Source organism: Delphinus delphis, chromosome 6 (assembly GCF_949987515.2).
Source record: "Delphinus delphis chromosome 6, mDelDel1.2, whole genome shotgun sequence".
Taxonomy (NCBI): Eukaryota; Metazoa; Chordata; class Mammalia; order Artiodactyla; family Delphinidae; genus Delphinus; species Delphinus delphis.
This window is the reverse complement of record NC_082688.1, coordinates 84133124-84156029: the sequence shown is the minus strand read 5'-3', so window position 1 is coordinate 84156029 and position 22906 is coordinate 84133124. Positions and strand designations below refer to the sequence as shown.

Genomic DNA, 22906 nt, shown 5'->3' with positions numbered 1-22906 from the left:
GCTTTGATTTTTATTTATTTATTTATTTATTTGGTTGGTCTTATTTGGTTTTGTTGGCATATTTTAGCATTTGAAAATGTAATTTTTATATTAGTGCCCTGTAGAAGCACCTTATTCTTAGTGACAACAGAATAGATGCAAGTGTAGCAGAAGACATTGGTGGTCTTTCCTTTGTTCCTCCTTTTCCTTCCCCCCAGATGTGCGATATTGGCGATGCTTCTAGAGGCAGCTTATCGTCATATGCATACACGCTTATGGTGCTATATTTTCTCCAGCAGAGGAACCCACCAGTCATTCCTGTCCTTCAAGAGGTATTAGTAAAAGAAATTGTATTTCTCATCTGTAGAGCTGGGTGATCTTTGAGCCCTCTTCCTTCTCTAAAATTCTGTGGTTCTGTAGTTAAAATTTTTACTATTTTCCTACAAGTTTTTGTATCAATGCATTAAGTTTGTAATCCATACTAATAGTTTAAAAATTAATTTCAGATATACAAAGGTGAAAAGAAACCTGAAATATTTGTTGATGGCTGGAATATTTATTTTTTTGATCAAATAGATGAACTGGTACGTATTTTAATAGTAAAGAATTTTTACATCCTTGACTGAAAGTTACCTATCCTATGCTGTAGTGTAGATGGTCAACAACTATATTATCACTTGTAATATTTATTTATATTATGACAGTAAAAAAAAAATAGCACATACAGATGATTCCTTTGAAGTTGAAAACATTTTTTTTAAGCCAGGTGAGTTTCTAGGGACTATATTCAGGATTTCTTTAATGCCCAATAATTCCAAATGGTCAAGTAACTTTATTCCAAATGAACAAATATTTGCTCTATGGTTTCCTACAGAGAATTTGGAAAGACTCTCAGTTACAGAGATATAATAACCAGGTGTCACCAAGGCTCTTAAAATTTATTTCCAGATTCTTCCACAAACATGCATTCTGAGGTTTGGCATTTAAAACCCTGAGCTCTTTCTGTCTCCAAGTCATAGGGTAGAGATTAATAAACTCATGTAAATGATATTTTAAAATATAAAAGAAAAGTTATATAATTATATTTTCATGTATTTAAACTCTAGTTAATTAAAATAAACCCAGATTTACTCCCTAAGATACAAATGACTATTGATATTAACACTTTACTATAGAGCATGATATCTCTTGTTCCTTCTATTTCTAGCCCACCTATTGGCCAGAATATGGAAAAAATACAGAATCTGTTGGGCAGCTATGGTTGGGACTTCTTCGTTTCTACACAGAGGAATTTGATTTTAAAGAACATGTTATTAGCATCAGGAGAAAAAGTCTGCTTACAACTTTTAAGAAACAGTGGACATCAAAATACATTGTTATTGAAGGTACAAATAAAATCAAACTTAAAACTGAATAGAATATAGAGATTGAACTGTGAGGGTGTTCTTCATCCTTGCAGAGCTCTCCCAGAGCAGCCATGAGCCACTGATCGGGGTGCGCCTTGCAGCCATCCCGTTACTGTCCACATCAGGCAGACTTGTCTGTTTCCAACTTAAAGATTTATTTTTAAATGGCTGATGCCCTCCCATGGGGTCTCTCACAAATCCAAAAGTCTTTGTTCACCATGACAAGCCCTTTACCTGTGTTTAACAGGTACTGGAGAATAAGGTTGCTATAGAGGTAAGCCAGCTTCAAAATAGTGGGACTTTTAAAACCTTCCTAAGTGAGGGTTTGAAGAGTACCTCCGAAAGTCAGTTTTCAAGGTCCTTATTTGCTGTTTATTGATGGAGAAGTTTACCTATAAGTAGTTAGATATAAAATTTGCCATTTATTTCGCCTGTGCTGAAGACTTCCTTGAATGCTAAGATCCGTGGGCCATTGTGTTTGTATTGATATTTGATTGTTTATTTCCACTTTGGGAGATTTTTGTTTCTATCTTTGTAGATTTTTTATTAACTATATATATATTTATATATTCACCAAATTATTTTCAGTGATTGCTCAGTACTGGTTTTTTTTTATTGTTGTGTACTTGTTTTACAATATTATATTAGCTTCCTGTGTATAAAATAGTGATTTGATATTTTTATAGATTATTCTCCATTTAAAGTTATTATAAAATATTGGCTATATTCCCTGTGCTGTACAGTATATTCTTGTTGCTTATCTATTTGATATATAGTAGTTTGTGTCTCTTAATCCCATACCCCTATCTCGCCCCTCCCCATTTCCCTTTCCCTACTGGTAACCACTAGTTTGTTCTCTATATCTGTGAGTCTGTTTCTGTTTCATTACATTCATTTGTTTGTTTTATTTTTTAGATTCCACATATGATAAATGTGGAATTCCACACATTCCACAAATGATAAATTTGTGGGATTTTTAATTTTAAAGACAAAATGGAGTTTAAATGTTTAAAAATGAATTGAGAAATGGCTTAAATATTTTGTTGATTTGGGTCTTTTTAAATTTATTTTTAATATAATCATATCACCTAAATAATGTATTACTTTAGGTTATGCTTTTATCATTACTTCTGCTTATTGACAGTATTAAAATACTGTGAACATTTGTAAAATTAAATTCAGATGACAATGAGTTATAGATACAGTTTTAACTTTTTGGTATCTGATATGTCAAAAACATAGAACTTTGTCTTAAACCTTTCCGCTATCAGAGTGGGTTCTTATGGTCTGCCAATTATTAATATTTTTTTCTTAATTTTTTGAAGCCTCATTATCTTTTGCTTTTAACTTTACATTATTTACAAACGAGCCATTAGTAATAGGCTATATTAGAAGGAAGACTTTTAACTAGTTATTCTAGAACTGAGAAATTTCAGTGGTGGTAGTTTGTAGTGTCTGTATGATAGCTAATATCGTAGTATCTCTGCTACACCAAGCAAACAACCAAAAATACTTCCACATAGCACACACATAAAAATCACCAGAAGAAAGCATGACCAAACCTACTAGAAAGGTAACCTTCTCATAGCAGTTATTAGTACAGGGTTATACTGAGTAAAGGGTCCTATACGCCAGTAAACTCTTAGTGGGTCTAAATCCCAAATGGTATACCCCAGTTATTATACATTAGAAGCATAACGGACAACCAGAAGGAATGCCTCTTTTTACTTCGTTACTCTTTTTTTTTCTTTTTTTTTTGCGGTACGCGGGCCTCTCACTGTTGTGGCCTCTCCCGTTGCGGAGCACAGGCTCCGGACGCGCAGGCTCAGCGGCCATGGCTCACGGGCCCAGCCGCTCCGTGGCATGTGGGATCCTCCCTGACCGGGGCACAAACCCGTATCCCCTGCATCGGCAGGCGGACTCTTAACCACTGTGCCACCAGGGAAGCCCCCTTTACTCCTTTTGTATGTACCATATACATCCTCCATTTTCTTAATGAGATGATCCCCAAAAAAGGTTTTGGGTTTATTTTTTCCTTTGCTTTCTTGAATATGTTTCTGGACATTTATTGGAAATAATTAAATATCTATACATAATGTTTAAATTGTGAATTATTCTGTATATTTTTATTTTAAATCCAATATAAAATAGTATTTTGACTTAGAAATAGTGCTTTACCTGAATTTATTTCATGAACCAGTTTATTCAGATCTCACATACATCTTTGACATCAGCATTTTTTTCATCATTTCTACCACTTTTTGGATCATCTAACAAATAATATTTCAGATACATCATGTTTATATACCTATCTAAGATATTTGAGATGCAGACATTTCAGATCACGTGGGAGGGACTTCCCTGGTGGCGCAGTGGTTAAGAATCCACCTGCCAATGCAGGGGACACGGTTTTGAGCCCTGGTCAGGGAAGATCCCACATGCCGCGGAGCAACTAAGCCCATGCGCCACAGCTACTGAAGCCCACACACCTAGAGCCCATGCTCCGCAACAAAGAGAAGCCACCGCAAAGAGAAGTCCGTGCACTGAAACGAAGAGTAGCCTCCGCTCGCCACAACTAGAGAAAGTCTGCGCACAGCAACAAAGACCCAACACAGCCAATAAATAAATAAATAAATGAATAAATAAAATTCTAACACAAGCCATTTGATTAAAAAAAAAGATCATACAGGAGTCTTTTTTTTGGCTGCATTGGGTCTTCGTTGCGCATGCAGGCTTTAATTGTGGCGAGCGGGGGCTACTCTTCGTTGAGGTGTACGGGCTTTTCATTGCAGTGGCTTCTCTTATTGCGGAGCATAGGCTATAGGCACGTGGGCTTCAGTAGTTGTGGCTCTCGGGCTGTAGAGCACAGGCTTAGTAGTTGTGGTGCACGGGCTTAGTTGCTCCTCAGCATGTGGGATCTTCCCGGACCAGGGATTGAACCCGTGTCCCCTGCATTGGCAGGCAGATTCCTAACCACTGCACCACCAGGGAAGTCCCAGGAGTCTTTATATAAAGCTTTTACTGGAAATGGAGATCCAGATAGCCATTGGTATGCTACTGGGACAGGTGTGTGTGTCTGTGTGTGTTTTCATTTATCTTACGTTTTATGAGCTTCATGATAAATTATTTTCTAAAATGATGTTTTAAAGGCTGTTAATTAGCAGGAGCATTCAGTACTAAAATGTTTTAAATATATTTGTGACTTCTATATGCCTCTAAAACTAGCATGATTAGGTAATATCAGACTAATACGTCTTCTCCAAACAGTATTTTGTTGTTCAAAATGAAGCACCTTCTCATAATATGAAGGACTCTTTAAGGATTCAAATATAAAGCAATACTCTCTTTTCTGATGGATACTTTTGTGGGAAAACTTGCCTTATATTTAGGAATATATATATATATATTACTTAGTTGTATTATAGACTTAAAACTCATTAAAAAGGCAGTCATTTAATACTTTTATTAATGATAAAGTATGTAACACTTTCTTCTTGTTATATAGACCTCACTTAATGTATGAATACTGGTATTTCCTATTTGATTATCTTTTTATGTTTTCATTAATTTTCTTTACTTAGATCCATTTGATTTGAATCATAATCTTGGAGCTGGATTATCAAGGAAAAGTAAGTTATTACTTCGTTTATAAATATTAATGCCATCTCTTTTACTTTTAATCCCTCCAATTGAGCCTTTACTCTTTTCTCCTTAGTGACAAATTTTATAATGAAAGCATTTATAAATGGGAGAAGAGTATTTGGTATTCCAGTCAAAGGATTTCCAAAGGACTACCCCTCAAAAATGGTAAGTTTTGGAAATACAAAAAACCAATTCTAAAAGCCATTTAAGCACCTAATTTGTATACATTACTTCAATAGTAATCTAAATACTCTGGAAGTTTGGTGAGTCTAGCCAAGATAAAAACCTTTTAATAAACATCCCTGTTTTGAAGCCATTTATCAGGAGAACAGGAAGAGATAGCCGGAAGTGGAGTTTGGGTGGGAAAATTAATAATTTTGTTGCTGCTGCTTTTCGTCGGTAACACACATTGGTGGCACTGCTGTTCCACCAAGCATTCAGCTCCATACCAGCCTCTGCAAACCCAGTTTGCACATATCTAAGGACATCCCCCACCCCCTCATATGACGTCTAGATTTTTCCAGTCTGCTTGCAAAGAGTAATAAATCCCTTAATGGGACAAGAGAGAGTCAGTGCTGCCTGTGCTAAAGATCTGTCTGTTCTCATATAACCTAATAATCAGGTTTTTATGGAACCACACTCATTAAAAACAAAACAAAACTGCATTATAAAAATTCATTTCAGTGAGAGAAAACGGGAAGGGGTTAGGAACTAGAGAGTTTTATGTTAAAAACAAAGGGGTTTTTTTCCTGCATTAATTTTCTTAATAAAGACTTTTTAAATGAACCTTAAGTTATTGGGTGTATAAGCATGTTCAGCATTTGATTACATCTCTACATCTATTTTTTGCTAGATACTGCTGTGGTGGTCTTCTACACCAGTGCTTTTGAAACTTGTTCAAACAAATCACCTGGGGATTTTGTTAAAATGTAGGTTCTGATTCAGGAGGTCTGGAGTGGGGCCCAAGACTGTATGTCCTACAAGCTCCCAGGTGATGCCACTTCTGCTGGTACCCACCTTAATTTTGGTGGCAAAGAGGCTAGAGTCCAGACCATTGTCTTTCCTTTCCTCTGATATTTTCCTTCAGAAGCCACAACAAAGCAACAGCACATAGCTTCTTTCTTTTTAGGTTTTAGCCTTTTCATTTTATGAGAAAATGAAGTCTTTGTACCTGGCCTCAGCTTCTCCCAAGTCCTAGGAAGCTGACTCACAGGGATGTGTAATGCTTTTGTTCAGAAGTGTGGAAGGGAACAAGCTACCTTTATGGTTAAACAGTGTCCTGCATGACGAATAGTAATAAACAAAAATGAATTTAGGTAAGCCTATCCTGAATTAGACCTCTTAATGGTTTTGATTTTGGAATTAAGCAATATAATAATAACTATTAAAATTAATATATCGATGTTGGTATGTCAGTGAGATTCCTGATTGATATTGGTTAGTTTTTGTGTTTGGATCTCATATTAATAGTTCAGATTTTTATGTATTTATATTCTGCTAGGAGTACTTTTTTGATCCAGATGTGCTAACTGAAGGCGAGCTGGCCCCAAATGATAGATGTTGCCGAATTTGTGGGAAAATTGGACACTTCATGAAGGACTGTCCTATGAGGAGAAGGTAAGCAGATATTCAAAAGGGGTGGTTTTGTTTTTGTTTTCTTGCTGTACCAGTTTTTAAATGAGGTTCTCTTGTAACAAAATAAACTTGTATTAAATCCAGCAGTTCTCAGATAAATTTGAGCTTTTTTTTACCATGAAAATGAAGTGATTTAAAACATGGCTTTAAGTGCAGATGACTAGGATTAACTAGGGTGTACAGGAGACAGTCTTCCAGGCCCCGTCACCTTTCCTAATTTGGGGCACAGCCCTAATCATCACTTGATCATTTGGTTATCACACTCTCCAACAGGGATATAAGAACAAAAGAGGAAACTGAAATTCTTCCCTTTTACAGCAGTGAGGAGTTCAGAATCATTTCAGTCAATGAAAAGTAAAATGGGTTTTTTTTTTTTTAGGATCTCAATTACACTTCTGTGTACAATAACTGGGGTGTACTTAATAATTGCTATGGTGACCTACTCAGTTTGGGCCCCATGCTTTCTTATGATAATGATTGCAGGAGCGCAGAGCGGGTTAGGTTAGGTTAGGTTGCTTGCTTGGGACACATTCTTATTTTGGGGTGGTGGTGGTATTTTTAACTGGACGATAATATTCTCATTTAAAAACTTGCCACTTAGAATAAGTCACCATCTGGAATTCAAGGCTCTTATTTAGTACTTTATTTTTATTCAGATAATAGTCACTGATCATGTAGGTCAAGGAAGAAATAATTTTGACAGTTTAAGAACATAAATCTCCTTATAACCATTGTTTCCTTGTGAACCTAAAGTTTCATGTCTCAAGTTTCCAGTGCTGGTAAAGAATGCTCATGGGCCAGAAAGGTTTAAGAAATCACTCCAAGGATAATTTGAGTTTCATTGCATCAGTATCAGAGTAGGTATTATATTAAGGAGTTCCACTAGTTGCAAAAACTGGTTTTACAGCACTAGAGTACTTGTGAAAATGAAAAAAACTACACCCTTAAGCCCTGAGGTTGCTTCTTAATAGAGAAGATGAACTTAAATTGTTAAATTCTTGTTTTTCCCTCTGATGCCGCCTATATCTGGTTGTCTCCTAAACCTGAAGTGGTCTTAGGAATTTATTTAGGTTTTTGTTCAGATTTTTCCTACTAATATTATATCTTCTACAGAGTGAGGCGACGGCGAGATCAGGAAGATACACTGAACCAAAGATACCCCGAGAACAAAGAGAAAAGAAGCAAAGAAGACAAAGAAATTCAAAACAAGTACACAGAGAGGGAGGTATCAACAAAAGAAGATAAGCCCATGCAGTGCACACTTCAGAAAGCCAAGCCAGTGAGAGCAGCTGTTGACCTGGGGAGAGAGAAAATTCTCAGGCCACCAGTGGAAAAATGGAAGAGACAAGACGACAAAGACTTAAGAGAAAAACGTTGTTTTATTTGTGGAAGAGAAGGGCATATTAAAAAGGAATGCCCACAATTTAAAGGCTCTCCAGGTATGCACACCCATCACACCTTGATGTTCGCACTCACATCTCAAGGGAAATCTCTTTTTTAGAGTTCTTAACTATTTTATTTATATTTATTTCTTTAACAGATCTATTTACTGGAAAAGATTTTGTTTTTAAGAAGGTGAACCCACCTCTCCTGCCTTTACTTCTGATCCTCTCTATGGCTTGAACACTTATTGCTGGTTTTTTGAGAGGCTTATCAGAGTCATTTGGTTGACTTTTCTGATAAGATTATCAGTGAATCGAAGACCTGGTAATCCCCAGTACCTAAAAAATGTAGCCTAAGTGACCAGAAAACAAGCTACCACTTGAGCTTTGCTACTCAGTGTGTGCACTTTTGAAATGGAAGCGCTGCAGGGCCATGGGGGAGTGATCTCAGGACACCATACAGTTCGTGCAGGAGCCGCTTGTATTGTTGTTTAAATACATGTGCGCACAGGCCTAGAAAGGGGACTAGAAGTAGAAGGGTTACACAGTTAATGGTGCCTCTACCTGCAGCAGATTGTCTTTGCATTTCATCATTTTAATAATTTTCTGCAGTGAGCATGATTATTCTTATGATGAGGAAAAATATATTGATACTATCAGTCCATAGTTGAAAATCATCCACAGATCTTGCCCCTTTGAGTTGTCAGATCTTAATCCACTTTTTCTATTAAATGGGTGAAGTGTCCGTTATGGGCATCTTTTTAACAGACTGTTAAGAGTAAGCGTTCTTTGTGTGTGGGGGGATAAGTTATGGTTTACAAAGCAGTTTATACGCTCTCACTTTCTTTTCTCAGAACAAACCTGTGAAAGTGGATGAAATTTGATTAGCATGGAAATGAAACCCTGAGAAATAATGTTTTTGATTAAAGTGGTAACCCTGTTCTTGTCCTCGATTGTAAATGATGTTTATGTGCAGCATAAAAAAATGTCAGCACTGACAATTTCCTTAAAATACTCACTCTAGTCCTTGTTGTTCCTGGAACACTAATACCTCTCTTCCATTCTATGATATCATATCAGCAATATAGTATCTCTTTTTCTTAAGGTAGAAACTTTTTAGATCAGCTATCCTTATTTTTTTTAAATGAGCTTTATATGAAAAGAAGTATATTTTTAAATTGTTTTCATTATTGATTTTAAAATAGGACTTAAATGTTTATGAAAGTTACAGCTTCAGCTTGTCCTTCTAAGGAATTCAAATTCAAACTTTTTTGCCCTAACAAGGGATGTATACCAGAATAAAATGATCTTCTTTTATAATTATAAGAGGTAAAATGTTTAAAAGAAATTAAAAGCAATAGCTAACATTCATTGAGCACTTATGACGGGTAATTTCATCTCATTTTCACCACAGCCCCATTAAATGTGGTATTATTGATATCTCCAGTTTACAGATGAGGAAACTATAAACGGTATAGATAAGATGTAATATAGTCTCACCAAAATTCCTTTTGTAGGCTACCCTTCAGAAAACTCAGGTGTTGTGTTTACTCAGAGCAGGAGCATTGCGTTCCTCTTCGGTACAAGAGTGGTGAAGGAATGCCCCTGTCCTCCCGCAGCTTGGATGATCTCTTCTTTCTAGCTAGTAGCAAGTTTTAAGTTGCCTGCTAGTGAATCTCTCAAAATAGTTAGAGCAGGGAATTCCCTGGCCATCCAGTGGTTAGGACTCGGGGCACTTTCACTGCTGTGGGCCAGTCTGTGGTCGGGGAACTAAGATCTGACCAAAATTAAAAAAAAAAAAAAAAGTAGTTAGAGTGGTGATTCTGGCTGCCTAGGGGGCAGTAGCAAATCAAAGAGAGATGGGATATCCTGGGGCAGGGATGGGGTATTATCAAAGCTACGGAAAGCACTAGAATCTTGGTTTCTTCAGACTGCAGTGTTTTCACATTAAATCAAGTAGTCATAATATAAAAGTAAAATAAAAAGGGGAGGAGTGGGGCTAGAGTATGGTGAATTTCCTCCAAGAGCAATTAAAAATAATCAGCTTCTTTCTGTCTAAAAATTATGTTGCTCCCTCTCATTTCTTCCAATATGTTATTATTTTGTCCACACAGTATACTGAGTAGAGTTTCTGTCATATCAACAGAAAATCATTCTGTGAAAGTTTGAAACAGGGCTACTACTTTGGATTTAAAGTAGGAACAAAAAGTGCTGATTTCTTTCTCAGGTCTGTCTAAATCTGATTGTGTATTTGGATCCCCTTCTTCACCTAGCCCTTTGAGACCAACTGGCACATTTGTTCAGGTAAACCTAGCTCAGGCCTGAGCAGGAAACCCTCCCATCCTCTGTCTCTCCTGCAAACACGTACTGAGTGCTAGCAGCTCTGTGCCAGGTGCTCGGAGGTGCTGGGCTGCCCCAGGCCCTCCCTGTCTCCATCCTCGTGGCTCCTCTGCTCTGCCCGAGGCACAGGTTGTGATGAGCTTGCTGTGCACCAGCTCACCGGGTGTGCTTTAAGGGGTCCTGCAGATGTGTCTTGCTTGTTGATTAACTTGCAAAGTTCTGCCACCCACATGCCTAATTTCAGCTCTCCTTGGATTTAGTTACAGTTTTCAGGCTGTTTCGGATGCTGTTCCTTTCGACTTTGTAAACCAGTCTATTTCGTTTTTTAGGCAGTGCTTTTACATGAAGACCAAAAGAAACAAAAAACATCTATATTTTTGAGTCCCCAGTCAGGTATGTGGGTTTGAAAAAAAAAAAATGTGTGTTATTTTATTTACTGCATAGTGTACCACATGCCTTTTGAGGCACTTCCTTTGAATAAGTGGTTTTAACAGGGATTGGACATCAGAATCACTTGGGGAACTTTTAAAAATACAGCTACCCTGACCCCACCTTCATTTCTTTTTTTTTTCCTTTTTGCGGTACGTGGGCCTCTCACTGTTGTGGCCTCTCCCGTTGCGGAGTACAGGCTCCAGACGCGCAGGCTCAGCAGCCATGGCTCACGGGCCCAGCCGCTCCGTGGCATGTGGGATCCTCCCGGACCGGGGCACGAACCCGTGTCCCCTGCATCGGCAGGCGGACTCTCAACCACTGCGCCACCAGGGAAGCCCAACCTTCATTTCTTAAATCAGATGCTTCAGGGGCTAGGCTTAGGCCTGTGTATTTTTTAAATGTTCTAGGTGATTCTTATACCATCCTTGAGTAGGAACCATAGTCTAGTTATTTGTTCCTCTTCTATACTTTTTGTTTCTGCTTTGAAATTGCCACTGTCTTGTCAGCAGTGTATTCTCATGGAGATTATTTACCATGCACCAAAGTAAGGAAAGAAAGTAATCATTGACCTGAACACTCTCTCTCTCAGCTGCGTCATTTATTCATTCCTTCAACAAATATTTATTAAGCCACACCTCCCACCCACCCGCCCCCTCTAAGTTCAGGGTGTGGGCCTAAACACTGAAGATACAGCAGTGAATCAGCAAAGCCCCTTCTCTCATTTACTCTGCATTCTTGTCAGAAGAGAGACAAATATTTCACGTGGGACAGATGCTAAGAAATATAAAGCAGGAAAAGGGAAAGAGAATGTTGGGAGGGAGGAGGCCTCTCTGATAGAGTAACATTTAAGCAGAGAATCAAGTGAAAGAAAGAGGCAAGCCAAGAGGAAATTGGAGTTAGACTCTTACAACAGAGCTGAGAACAGTTTTGTCCTAAGTGGGTGACACTAAGTGGGATGAGGGTGAGGAGGGTTGGTTGGAGGGGAGGTCAAGGGTATACAAGTGTGGGTCATGCAGCTCCTTCAGCAATGGTAGGGATGGGATTTTTATCTCTACATGAGATGGGCAACTGTTGGAAGGTTTTGAGCAAAGGAGTGGTATTATCTGAATTGTTTTAAAAGGTTCATTATGCCGTGAGGAGGCAAGGGTGAAAATTCAAACCAACAGGGAGGCTCCTGCTACAGTTCAGGGGAGAGTGGAGGACGGCTTAGATGTAGGTAGAAGGGGTGGAGGAAGTGAGGACTGCTAATGTTCTGGAGACTTTAAAGGTAGCGCCAACATGATCTGTTGATGGGTTAGATGATAAAGCATGACAGAAAATCATGAGATTTTGAGAATCAGAGCAGACATTGTGATTTTTGCTCTGAGCAGCTAGAAGAATGGAGTTTGAATTTCCTGTGCCGGGGAACCGTCAGGGAGAACAGATTATGGGGAGAAATAGAGTTCGGTTTTAGACGTGTAAGTTTTAAGAGACCTGCTAGATATTGGGTAGAGATGTTGAGTAGCCAAGTAGATATAGGAGCCTGGCATTTAGAGCAAAATCCAGGCTGCAGATACAAATTTGAGCATGCTCAATGTATAATAGACGGTAGTTATGTCCTGGGTCTGACTGCGATCACTTAGAAAAGAGAAAAAGCATGTAGAGGCTCAGGCAAAATAAACCAAGGAGACACAGGAAAAATGGTTCATGGGGAAGGAGAAGCAGCAAGTTGGGTCCCGGAGTCCAAATGGAGAAAGTGCCTCAAAGAGGGAGAATTGACTTCATGCAAATTGCTGCTCATAGGTCTGTGCACCGAAGACTGAGAATTCAGCATTTTATTTGGCAACACAGAAGTCACTCACTGTGACTTTGAAAAGAGCCATTTCTTTGGAGTGGAGGGCAGAAAAACCTGATTGTAGAGAGTTGTGGTGAGAAGTGCTAGAAGAACTGTAGGCTGCTTAACTTCAGCTGTGGGTTAGTGCCAGGTGGGGTTAGTGCCCCATCCCCACCCAGGCCCCAGGCCTAAGGAAAGATGCTAAAAGGGAGGGGGAAATGGGAGGCTGTGAAGGCCTTCTCTTTCTCTTTCTTTCTCTCTCTCTAATCTTCAATAAAGTAGAGTTAAAGGAGGAACATTCTATAAGCAAATAGAGCATGTGTACTCTTTTTAACTTGATTGTATAGTTGATGAGAAAAGTTAAGTTTTTGAAATTTTAAAGCTTCATTGATATAACCTGACATTTTTATATATAATGTAAAACAAGCCACATATTTTATGCTCAGCTTTTACATATTGTGTCTTATTGCTAATGTGCAAAGAATGTTTGCTTTTAGATTGGAGAGGTGCCTGTGTTAGTTTACAGAGTGTGAAGAGGCTAATCTGTATCTACCATCAGGTGTCGGTTTCTGAGAGATAGCGCTCTCAGAGCCTCAGCAGCCTCCAGAGTCCCACCGTAGAGAGAACTCTTCCCAGCTTTCACCAAACCAGGCTGAAATAAGCCAGGGCACAGTGATCTCACCCTGGGAAAGCTGAGAGCTCCAGGCAAAGAGTATTTGGTTGTTTCTACTTTGAATGTTAACAAGAGAAAAATTAATTGAATTATTAAATTATTTAAGTACTTCCGTTTCTGTCAGTACCACGATGATTTATCTCCAGTATATAAAATGATCTACATAGAAGTAGGCATTTATTTTTATGATATGCTAATTTTACAGTTGGGTTTTTTTTTTTTTAATGATTGGAAAAAACATTTGAAATGGCATCAAATCTCTTTACAATCAAAATTTAAAAGGCCTGAGTATTGAGGTTGGTGTGCACAGTGAGGTAGAACAACTCAAAGAGAAACAGAAATCTTCAGAGAATTGCCACCCTTACCCAATAGGGGAATATGGTGTCCATGAAAGGTAAAGACATAGGAGACTCTGTAAGAACAGGCGAGAGCAGCTCTTTCCTGGGAAGGTCTTGTAATTGCTGTCAGTGGAATGCATGGACTTAAAAATAAGAAAAGTTCTACGGGAAAACACTCAAAATGAAATTGTGTGAAAAGAGAATGGGGCCTATCGTGAGAGGATTTGATTGACAATGGCAGCAGCCATGAAAGATGGATGAGATTGACAGGCTGCCTCTGAAAGCTACTTCAACAGATGAAAGTGTTTGGGAAACAGACTCCACTGCAGTTTGTGGGATTGTTTCCCGTAGATCCTCTGAGAGTTTGAGGATCACAAGGTTACCAGATGTAAGCAAGGCAAAAGAGCGTTGTTTTTACAAGCTTCAGCCTTGAACAGGCATTTCCAGAACATTTTACATAAGAAAATACTGATCCTTGCTTAGTTGAGATATTTGTTTTGCCAAGGATAAGGTGTTTCTGAATATCGGCTTTGCCATCAGATCGCATGGTGTGATTTCTAGCTTTGTGATCTTATCCTCCACTTCCTTCAGTTTCCTCATCTGTTACAAGGGGATAATAGCACTACTATCACTTGCCTGGTATGGCTGTTGAGAAACCCTCATAAAAGCACTTAGAACAGTAGCTGCATGCAGCGAGGGCGGAGGTTGACAGGGGGTGCTGATGGGGTTGATATTCCCGCAGGGCATCTGTCGGCATTGCTTCTGCTAAAGGCTTTACACATCTTGAGAGTAAAACTTTATAATTGTATAATTTTTTAAGTGGGGGAGAAATACAGATATTAGACATATGCCTAGAAATGGCATTACCAATTGACAGTAAGTTAGGATTTCAATAAATTTTCTTCTGAGTAAAAGACTTACATATTTATAAATCTTTTGAATAACTGTAAAACTTTATTTTTTTCCTGTAGTAAGTTTATTACAATAAATAGGTTTACTTTATACCAGAAAAGAAAACATAGGTGGTTAAAATTTATCCTTTCCAATAAATTAAACTTCAAGTTTAATTTATTGACAACTGTTAATACTGTCAAATTTACCCATGGTAAATTTATACAAGTTATCTATGTTGTTATAGATGTGAAATATGTCTCAACTGTAAGTAGTATTAGGTTTCCAAAAAGCTCTTCCTTTTCACAGGCTTATTTATCTGTGATGCACGGGTAGTTTCCTAACAAGAGCCTGCTGGTGTGGACAGCCCCTGCTCTCACACATCAGTTATATTGACCTTAGAAGAAATTAGCTGCTCTGAGCTCCAGATGTCACATTTATAAAATTGGCAGTAGCACCATCTGTGTCATCGGGTGCTGAGAAGATTAAAGCACCCATTCAGTAGTAAGCACTCAACCAAGTTCTCTTTTCCTCTCCTGATACCTCCCTCCATTCCTTTCCACTAAGCTACGTATAGTTCTTAACTCTCAAATGTGATAGTAGTAGATAGAAAATTCCATGAATTTCCTTGATCTTCATTGTTTCCTCCCTCCTGCACATACACACAGCCAACACAGTGCCTTAGATATTCAGTAAGTTTGGAAGAATAATCAAGAATACAAGTGTTAAAATCAGACTTACTTGAGTCTGAAATCCAGTTCAGTCATTTACTAGCTGCATTATCTCTGTCGAGTTATCGAACCTCTCAGTGCCTCAGTTTCCTTGTCGATAAATTGGGGCTGATATCTCACAGGGCAATTGTAAGGATTAATTTCATATATGTAAAGCCCTTAACACAGCATCTGGCACACATCACTCAATAAATTATTACTACTCTTATTACTGTGGTTAACGCAAAGTCTCCAACCATGCTGTACTTCTCTCTAACTTCTAGGACGAATATATAATGGAAATTTTTAACAAAACAGGAGTATGTGGAGATTGGAGAACCATAGTCATAAACTGTTCAGTATGAGAATCTCAGAAAACTAACATTTTTCTATTTCTTAATCCTCTACCGTTTTTGCAAAGAAAATTACTTTTCCAAAGAAACTACCTCTGTCTCTTCGTTTATTCCATTTTAATCCCAGGATTTGAAATCTTAAAAATTGGAGATACTGTAAGAGATTGGTGGATATCTTTTCTCCTTCATGATGATGTATACTTTTTTCCTTAACCAGAATGTTAAAGCCTACTTATTAAAAACAAAAACACAGTTCTCTTTATGATAGTAAATTTAAAATAATAGAAGCACTTTTTAGAAACCATATGGGGAGATCTTAGTATCAGTGAATATAGATCATTCTTTTTCATACCCTTCTTGATATTCCAGTATATGAATATACATTATTTATTTAACCATTCCTTATTAATGAGCTAGCTCTTTTCAAACATTTGTTATGTCAGTGTCTTCAAAACTTTTTTGCTCGCATACTCTCCCCCAAAATGTTGAACCACCAATATATCTCCTTGTATGTGTTTAAGTTTATATCTCCATTTTTCATCATAATTGCAAAACATGTAATTTCTGGAGGTTTTTTGTAAATATTGGCATTTTAAAAACAAAACTTTTAAATCAAGCTTAAATGTATCAAATGAAATGTAAATATTATTGCAGAAATTTTACATCTTTTTTTTTTCCACCTTGAATTCTTTTGTTTCACTTCCATGGAATTTTATCTTAAGATGGTACCTTTTAATCATATATATTTCAAGCATCTTATTGACCAGCCTATCATACTTATCTGCAACAGAAGTGTTTATATAGATTGAATTTTTTTATATAAATTGAATTTTTAAGCTTTTTATTAAATCTCAAAGTGTAAACATTTCTTCTAAATTATTTTTATAGTTATAAGAATAATATAATTAGCCAAAACAAATGTTACAAATTTTGATTAAAAATTGCTTTTTATGTTTACTTACTGAAAATGACTGTCCTTTATTTAGATGGGATTTTTTCCCCCATGCATTCATTCAACTTTGGATCAGTACTACTTACTGCAGGACTGAAACAGTGAATCATTTCTGTTCCTAATCTTTTTGTTTTTATACTTGGTAAACATTGAGAAAACTCATTAGTCTTTATGATAGCAAATTAAAAGTAATAAGAAATACCTTTAGGAGTCTGGGAAGGGAAGATGTATTACAACAGTGCCACTCAGTTATTTTCATTCCTTTTTAATTAACTGACCAAAAATCACATAATAAGGCATCATCAGAAATTATTTTGATGGTCATCAGCTATCAGTGTAATTTTATGAAAGCTAAAAATTTGGGTTTTTATTAGAGGCATTGACATTTTATCACAGATACCAGCATTCTGTGTGCCTCCCTGCCTCCCAAAGTTTTTTTTTCACCCTGGGGCAATGTACCACATTAAGAGGTGGATGGTTAGAAGGTATGCCTCTCTGTCTTGTGAAAGGGGAAAGAAAAAGTGGTGTGATTCCTGAGAACCAGCCCAAAGCCTGGGCCACAAAGGCATTCTCAGAAAGAACTCAGAAATTGAAGCACTGTGGTCAGCTCTCTGATTGCCCAACGAATACGTTAAGCACTTGTCCTGTTAAGCTATTCAGGAATACAAGTACCCAAGGTTGAAGACCACTGTTTAAACATTATAATGTATATTTGCATGTTTGTCTAGTTATTTCCTCAGGATAAATACCCATTTAGGAGGATAATAGGTTTAAAGGTATGCATGTTTCGACAGAGATACAATTAATGCCGTGTTGTGATTGTTGACAATCTCAGAGAGTCATTCACAAACTTGCCATACCCTCACTCCATTAGGGTAGTCCTTTTTTGCCAGTCTGCTTGAAGTTCTACTATTACCATTAAACACTAACATTTCCCATGTTCTCATTTGTATTTCTTCATGTTATATCTTTTTATTTTCGTTGAGGATTCATTTTTGTCTTTAGTTCTTTCTACTTAGAAATTCATTCATGCTTTGTCAAATGAGTTACAGTAGGCTTCGCCACTACCACCAGTTTATTATTCTTTCAGCCTCATTTATGATTTATTTTGCCATACATAACATTTGTTTGTTTGTTTTAGTAGTTTGATCTAGCCAGCTTTAGGGTAGTTTCAAGTCATGCTTACACAATTTTAAGAATTTCATGTTCTTCCCCCAGATTACATAAAAATTCATATTTTATTTCTAGCAGTTTTATCTTTTTTTGTGGCCGCACCATGCGGTATGTGGGTTCTTAGTTCCCAACCAGGGATCGAATATGTGCCCCCTGCACTGGAAGTGTGGAGACTTAACCACTGGACTGCCAGGGAAGTCCCATAGTTTTATCTTTTTACATGTGAATTTTTTATATGAAGTTTCTTCAGGTATGATGAGATTTTGTGTGTATATATATATATATATATATATAGGACTACATGTTTAAGTGATGCAGTAATAAAACTATAAGTACTATTCTTAGAAAAGAATGGTTTCTTAACATTTTGGGGAAAAATTTTTTTAAAGGTACAGATAATATAACAACTACCCATCTACTAGAGAATTGGCGTTATTTTTTCACATTTTCTTTTCAATCATTTGTTAATAAAAGGTTAAGATGGTGACTACCCCAGGCCCATTCTGTCTGTCATGTCCCCCTCCATCCCAGAGGATCCATTATTATGACTTCAGGTACCAGTTCTTTTTAAGCCCTTACTTATGTATCCTTTAATATACGTATCCTTGGTGAATATTTAAATTTAAATGACATATCACACTGTATAATAAGAATGTTCTACAACCTGCTTTTTTATATCTATTTAACGAAATTACTTTGAAATTTATATATGTTGTTGTATATAGATTTAGCCTCTTTCTTTACAGTATTGCATCATACAAATACAGAATATTTTATGTAGCCATTACCTAGTACGTGAACATTTAGATTACCTCTGATTTTTTCCTATTATAAACAGTGTTGTAATGATCATTCTTGTGTGAGTCTTCTTGAGCATGTTTTAGAGATTCTATAGGGTTTGAGTACCTAGAAGTCAAATTGTTGGGTCATAGCGCATTTTCATATGTGCATATGTGCCTTTTCGGTTTAGTTAGATATTGTCGTATACCCTCTCATTGGTTGAAACAATTATCACTCCCATCAGCAGTTTTTATTCTTACAAATCTGATGAGTGAGAAATACTTTGGTGTTGTTCTAATGGGTATTTTTTTGACTCTGGTGATGCTAAGCACCTTTTTCTATGTTAACTGGCCAGTTGGAGTTCCTCTTCTATAAATGGTCTGTTCAGATCATTTGCCCGTTTTCCTGTTGCATTATCATTTCCTTAATAATTTACAAGCGTTCTTCATTCTGAATACTGAGCATTTATTATTATATACTTCCTTAATATCTTCCTCCAGTATGTCTTGTCTTTCACCTTGTATCTATTGCCACTTCAGTTTTTAATTTTGAGATAATCAGATGATTGGTTTTCCCTGATTAGTTTTCATGGACATGTGATTCATGATTTTAGGGTTATCTTTCAGAAATTCTTCCCTAGCCTGAGGTTATAAAGATATACAACTGTATTTTTTTCTATTAGCTTTAAAACCTTATTTTTCCTATTTAGATCTTTAATCCATCCGAAGTGTGTGTAGAATATGAGGTGCAGTGATCTAAATTTTTGTCCTTCAAGTGAAAAGCCTGTCCTCAATACTTTGTGCAGTTCAGAATATCAAAGATGTGTATTTTTGACCAGTAGACACTCCGTGGTATAAATATGGTATTTATACACAAGCAGAGTACTTTGAATCTTCCTGACATAGCACTCATTTTTCACTGTGAGTTGACTATCTAGATGTCCTGCTTCGAAAAGTTTGCTTTTGGGGGGCATAAGTTTATATTTGCATACTTAATATTTTGGCTTTGAACATTTTAGAAAGTATAGTTTAAGCAAAGTGAAAATAAAAGCCATTTATACTTGTCCCGTTCTAGAGCATTAACTATTGTTTAGGTTTTTGAGGTAAAATCTTCCCAGCTTTTTACATCAGTGTAATGATAATAGTTAGCATTTATTGAGTACTTTCTATGTGCCAGTTTCAGTTGCTTTACATGTATTAATTAATTTAATCGTCACAATAACTCCAAGGGGGTAGGTGTTATTGCCCTTATTTTACAGATAAGGAAAATGAAGCGCCAAATAGCTGATTGGTAGGGTTTTTCCTTTTTTAATTTTTAGTTTTAATGGAAATATTATTCATGTGGTTTTATAAACTGCTTTTTTCATGTTATTAATTATCCTCTGCATACCTAATAATCCTATTTTGTTCATGATATACTTAGTCATATCACAAGTTCTGGACATTTGAGTGGTTTGCATACTTAAGTTATTGTAAGGTTTGTATGAATATTCCTTTACCAAAATTTCTACCCACTTCCCTGTCCTTCTGCTTTTCCTTCAAACAATTTGGTGGTTAGGAATTGGTATCTTGTTTGCATTTCTTTGATTACCCATTGATATTGAATATTTTTTTGTGCTTTTTCTCTTTCATATATTGCTTTTTCTTTCACCAGCTATCTATTGGTGTTCATCTTTTCTCTATTGATTTGTAACTTCTTTAGTACTAAGCATAGAAAGCCTTTTTCATAAATAAAATATAATGTGATGTACTTAGGAAACTGTTTCCCCACCCCAAGATTGTATAAATAGCCACTACTTCTTATACTTTGACTCTCTTATATTTAATTCTATAATTCATTTGGAATTAGGTGGGGAGGAAAAGTATGATGTGAGGGAGGAAACTTATCTAACCCTTTTCTTCCAAAATTACTTATTTGACACAATACCAGTTATTGAACAATCCATACTTTCCCCCATTGATTTGAAATGTATATAATCAATGTGTATAACCTTTGTTATATACTACTTTCTTACAAGTAATCACTTAAGAATTTCTCAGTTTTCTTGCTTCGTTGATCGATTTGTTTAGACTCCAGAACAGAACTTATTAACTGTTCTGTGGTATGCATTTAATTAACAGTCTTTATTTCTGTCCTTCACCTGTAAATATAATAAATTTCCTTTTTTTCTTTTAAATCAATGACTTATGGCTACAATATCACCATTCACAGCTTCGTGTCGTCAGAGTAATGACGCAAGATATACATTTCTGACCAAAGTATTCTTTGCAATCTATTCTGTTTGGTTGCAGATGCAGAGCAGAGCCTTTAAAAGTTCACCTGGCCTTCTGTACCAATATGTAAATAGTGAGCATGCAAATGTATTAAAATGATGTCACTCTAGCAACTCGTCTGCATTTAGAAAGAATGTGACGAGGCTTATGTTTAATAGATAATGTTCTATATATACCTTTTTACAATATATCTAGCCAAATTACTTGATTGAAAACAAGTGACCAGTATGAAAAGTTTCTGTGAATAATTAACAATAAGAAGTAACTGTATGGCGTTTACGATAAAGTGAGGCTTGTTTCATTTATGTTGGGTTTTGTTTTTTCCCCTCCTCTAGGTAGCCTTTCCAGTAAATATATGACTCAGGGAAAAGCCTCAGCGAAGAGGACCCAGCAGGAATCATGAGGGAAGGAAAATGCCGCACTCTAAATGGCCACTCAGGCGTTCCTATTCACTTTGAAAATTAGGTTCATTTCACAGGACACAGCAGCATAGATCAGGCTTCAACTTAACATTTAAGGGAAATGTCCGATTTTTTTTTTTAACTTAATGAAATTGTTAATGAGGAAAAAAAATTTTTATATAGTCTTACCTACTACAAATCCCTGTAGATTTAAGGATTTTAATAGAAAGCCATGATGTATGTATTGAAGACAGGTTTAAAAAAAAAATGTAATTATGGGCCAGTATTCAGGAATACAATTTCATGCTTTTTAATTCTTTCAAAGCACACTAAAATTGGTGTGCTGATGAACTCCAAGTAAATTAATCCTTTTTTTCCCTTATAAATCCTTTTTGTTTGTTTGTTTTGAAGAGGGGAAATTATATTTATTGTTGTTGACTGAATCCTTGTGTGAAAGCGTGTCAAATATGTGTGAACTGCCACTACTGTATTTACGATTTACAAACCTTACTTTATTGATATTTGTAGAAGAAGTGATAACGTGAACATGAGTACCTATTTATGTGAGCCTTCCGTGGATGAGCAGTGCCACTGAGGGGCTTTTAGTTTTCTTCCCTCTCTAATTTCAAGTAAGTTGACATATAAATACTATGGTCATAAAAATGAAGTAAGGAAAACAAGAGTCCTGTTTGCTGCTAAAAACATTTTCAAAGGAAAAATGACAAAAGTAATTTTTACTTTTTATGATATTCAGAAATTAGGGTGGAGGACTTTTAAAATCCCTGACTATTAAAGAGGCTGTCTCTGCCAATCATGAGTTTGATTGGTCTGACTGGAGCCCTCCTGGAACTGTTTCTCTAATTCACAAGCCCTTCAGAAGTAGTACATGGTCTAAACTATGCCTCGGTTTATTTATCATTTTGAAATAAAATCACATTTTCAACCTGTAACTTTATCCATATTACTTTCCACTGAGAGTCCTACATTTCCTGAGGAAACTAGGTCAAGGATTAAGGGCAGTACAGATCTGCTCCTCTTTATCCCGTGTTCCCTTTACATGTGCTCATTCGATCTGGTGTTTATTGACACCCGACGCCTGCCAAGTCCTGAGAGAGTGCCAGTAAGAGGCACAGATTTATGGGGGGTGAATGCATAGGAAGGGCTGCAGGGGGTGCTTGCTGGGCAAACGTTCCCAGATAGAAGAGGGCTCAGAAAGTAGCACACCTTGTGTGCCCTTCTTTTAAACAAATTACTTAGAGGCGTTTTCCAGCTAAAAAAGAACCATATCAAAATTAACTTTAGAGGGGAGTTCCCTTTGGCTTAGTGGTTAGGATTCGGGGCTTTCACTGCTGTAGCCCAGGTTCAGTCCCTGGCCAGGGAACTGAGATACTGCAAGCCACGCGGGGCAGCGAAAAAAAGAAAAAAAAAAGAACTTTAGAGTAGGGAAGTTGTGGTAGAAAGAATTAAGCATTATTCCTTACTCAGTTTTGAATGAACAGAAACTCATGAATTAACAAGTAAATTAAGCACCCTGGGCTAAAACTGCTCTACCTGACTTTCCTCCGCTGCTCCTCTTTTCTTCTCTTGCCTTCGTACATGACAGTCGACTGGACACGTAATTCTTGTCACTTTCTTTGGAAAGACTGTTGATGGCATTCTGTTGTCTTCTGGCATAGTAACGAGATTGGGGCCAACCTGATTTTTGTTCCCTTATAGGTTTTATTTTTCTGCTT

General features: G+C 36.8%; 1 protein-coding gene across 7 annotated transcripts in view; it reads left to right on the top strand.

The window, feature by feature from the left end:
* Positions 1 to 21616, top strand: part of TUT7 (terminal uridylyl transferase 7) — a 66926-nt gene extending 45310 nt beyond the window's left edge. For 4 of the 7 annotated variants that reach the window (XM_060014987.2, XM_069540782.1, XM_060014988.2 and 1 more), the window contains 10 exons: positions 198 to 311; positions 486 to 563; positions 1187 to 1364; positions 4967 to 5014; positions 5101 to 5192; positions 6529 to 6644; positions 7776 to 8101; positions 10272 to 10348; positions 10714 to 10777; positions 21108 to 21616. In XM_060014987.2, coding sequence (XP_059870970.1) covers positions 198 to 311; positions 486 to 563; positions 1187 to 1364; positions 4967 to 5014; positions 5101 to 5192; positions 6529 to 6644; positions 7776 to 8101; positions 10272 to 10348; positions 10714 to 10777; positions 21108 to 21175 — 1161 coding nt within the window. In that variant the 3' untranslated portion in view covers positions 21176 to 21616. The other 3 variants (XM_060014992.2, XM_060014991.2, XM_060014990.2) reach the window with 3 other exon arrangements.
* The last annotated feature ends 1290 nt before the right edge of the window (positions 21617 to 22906 follow it).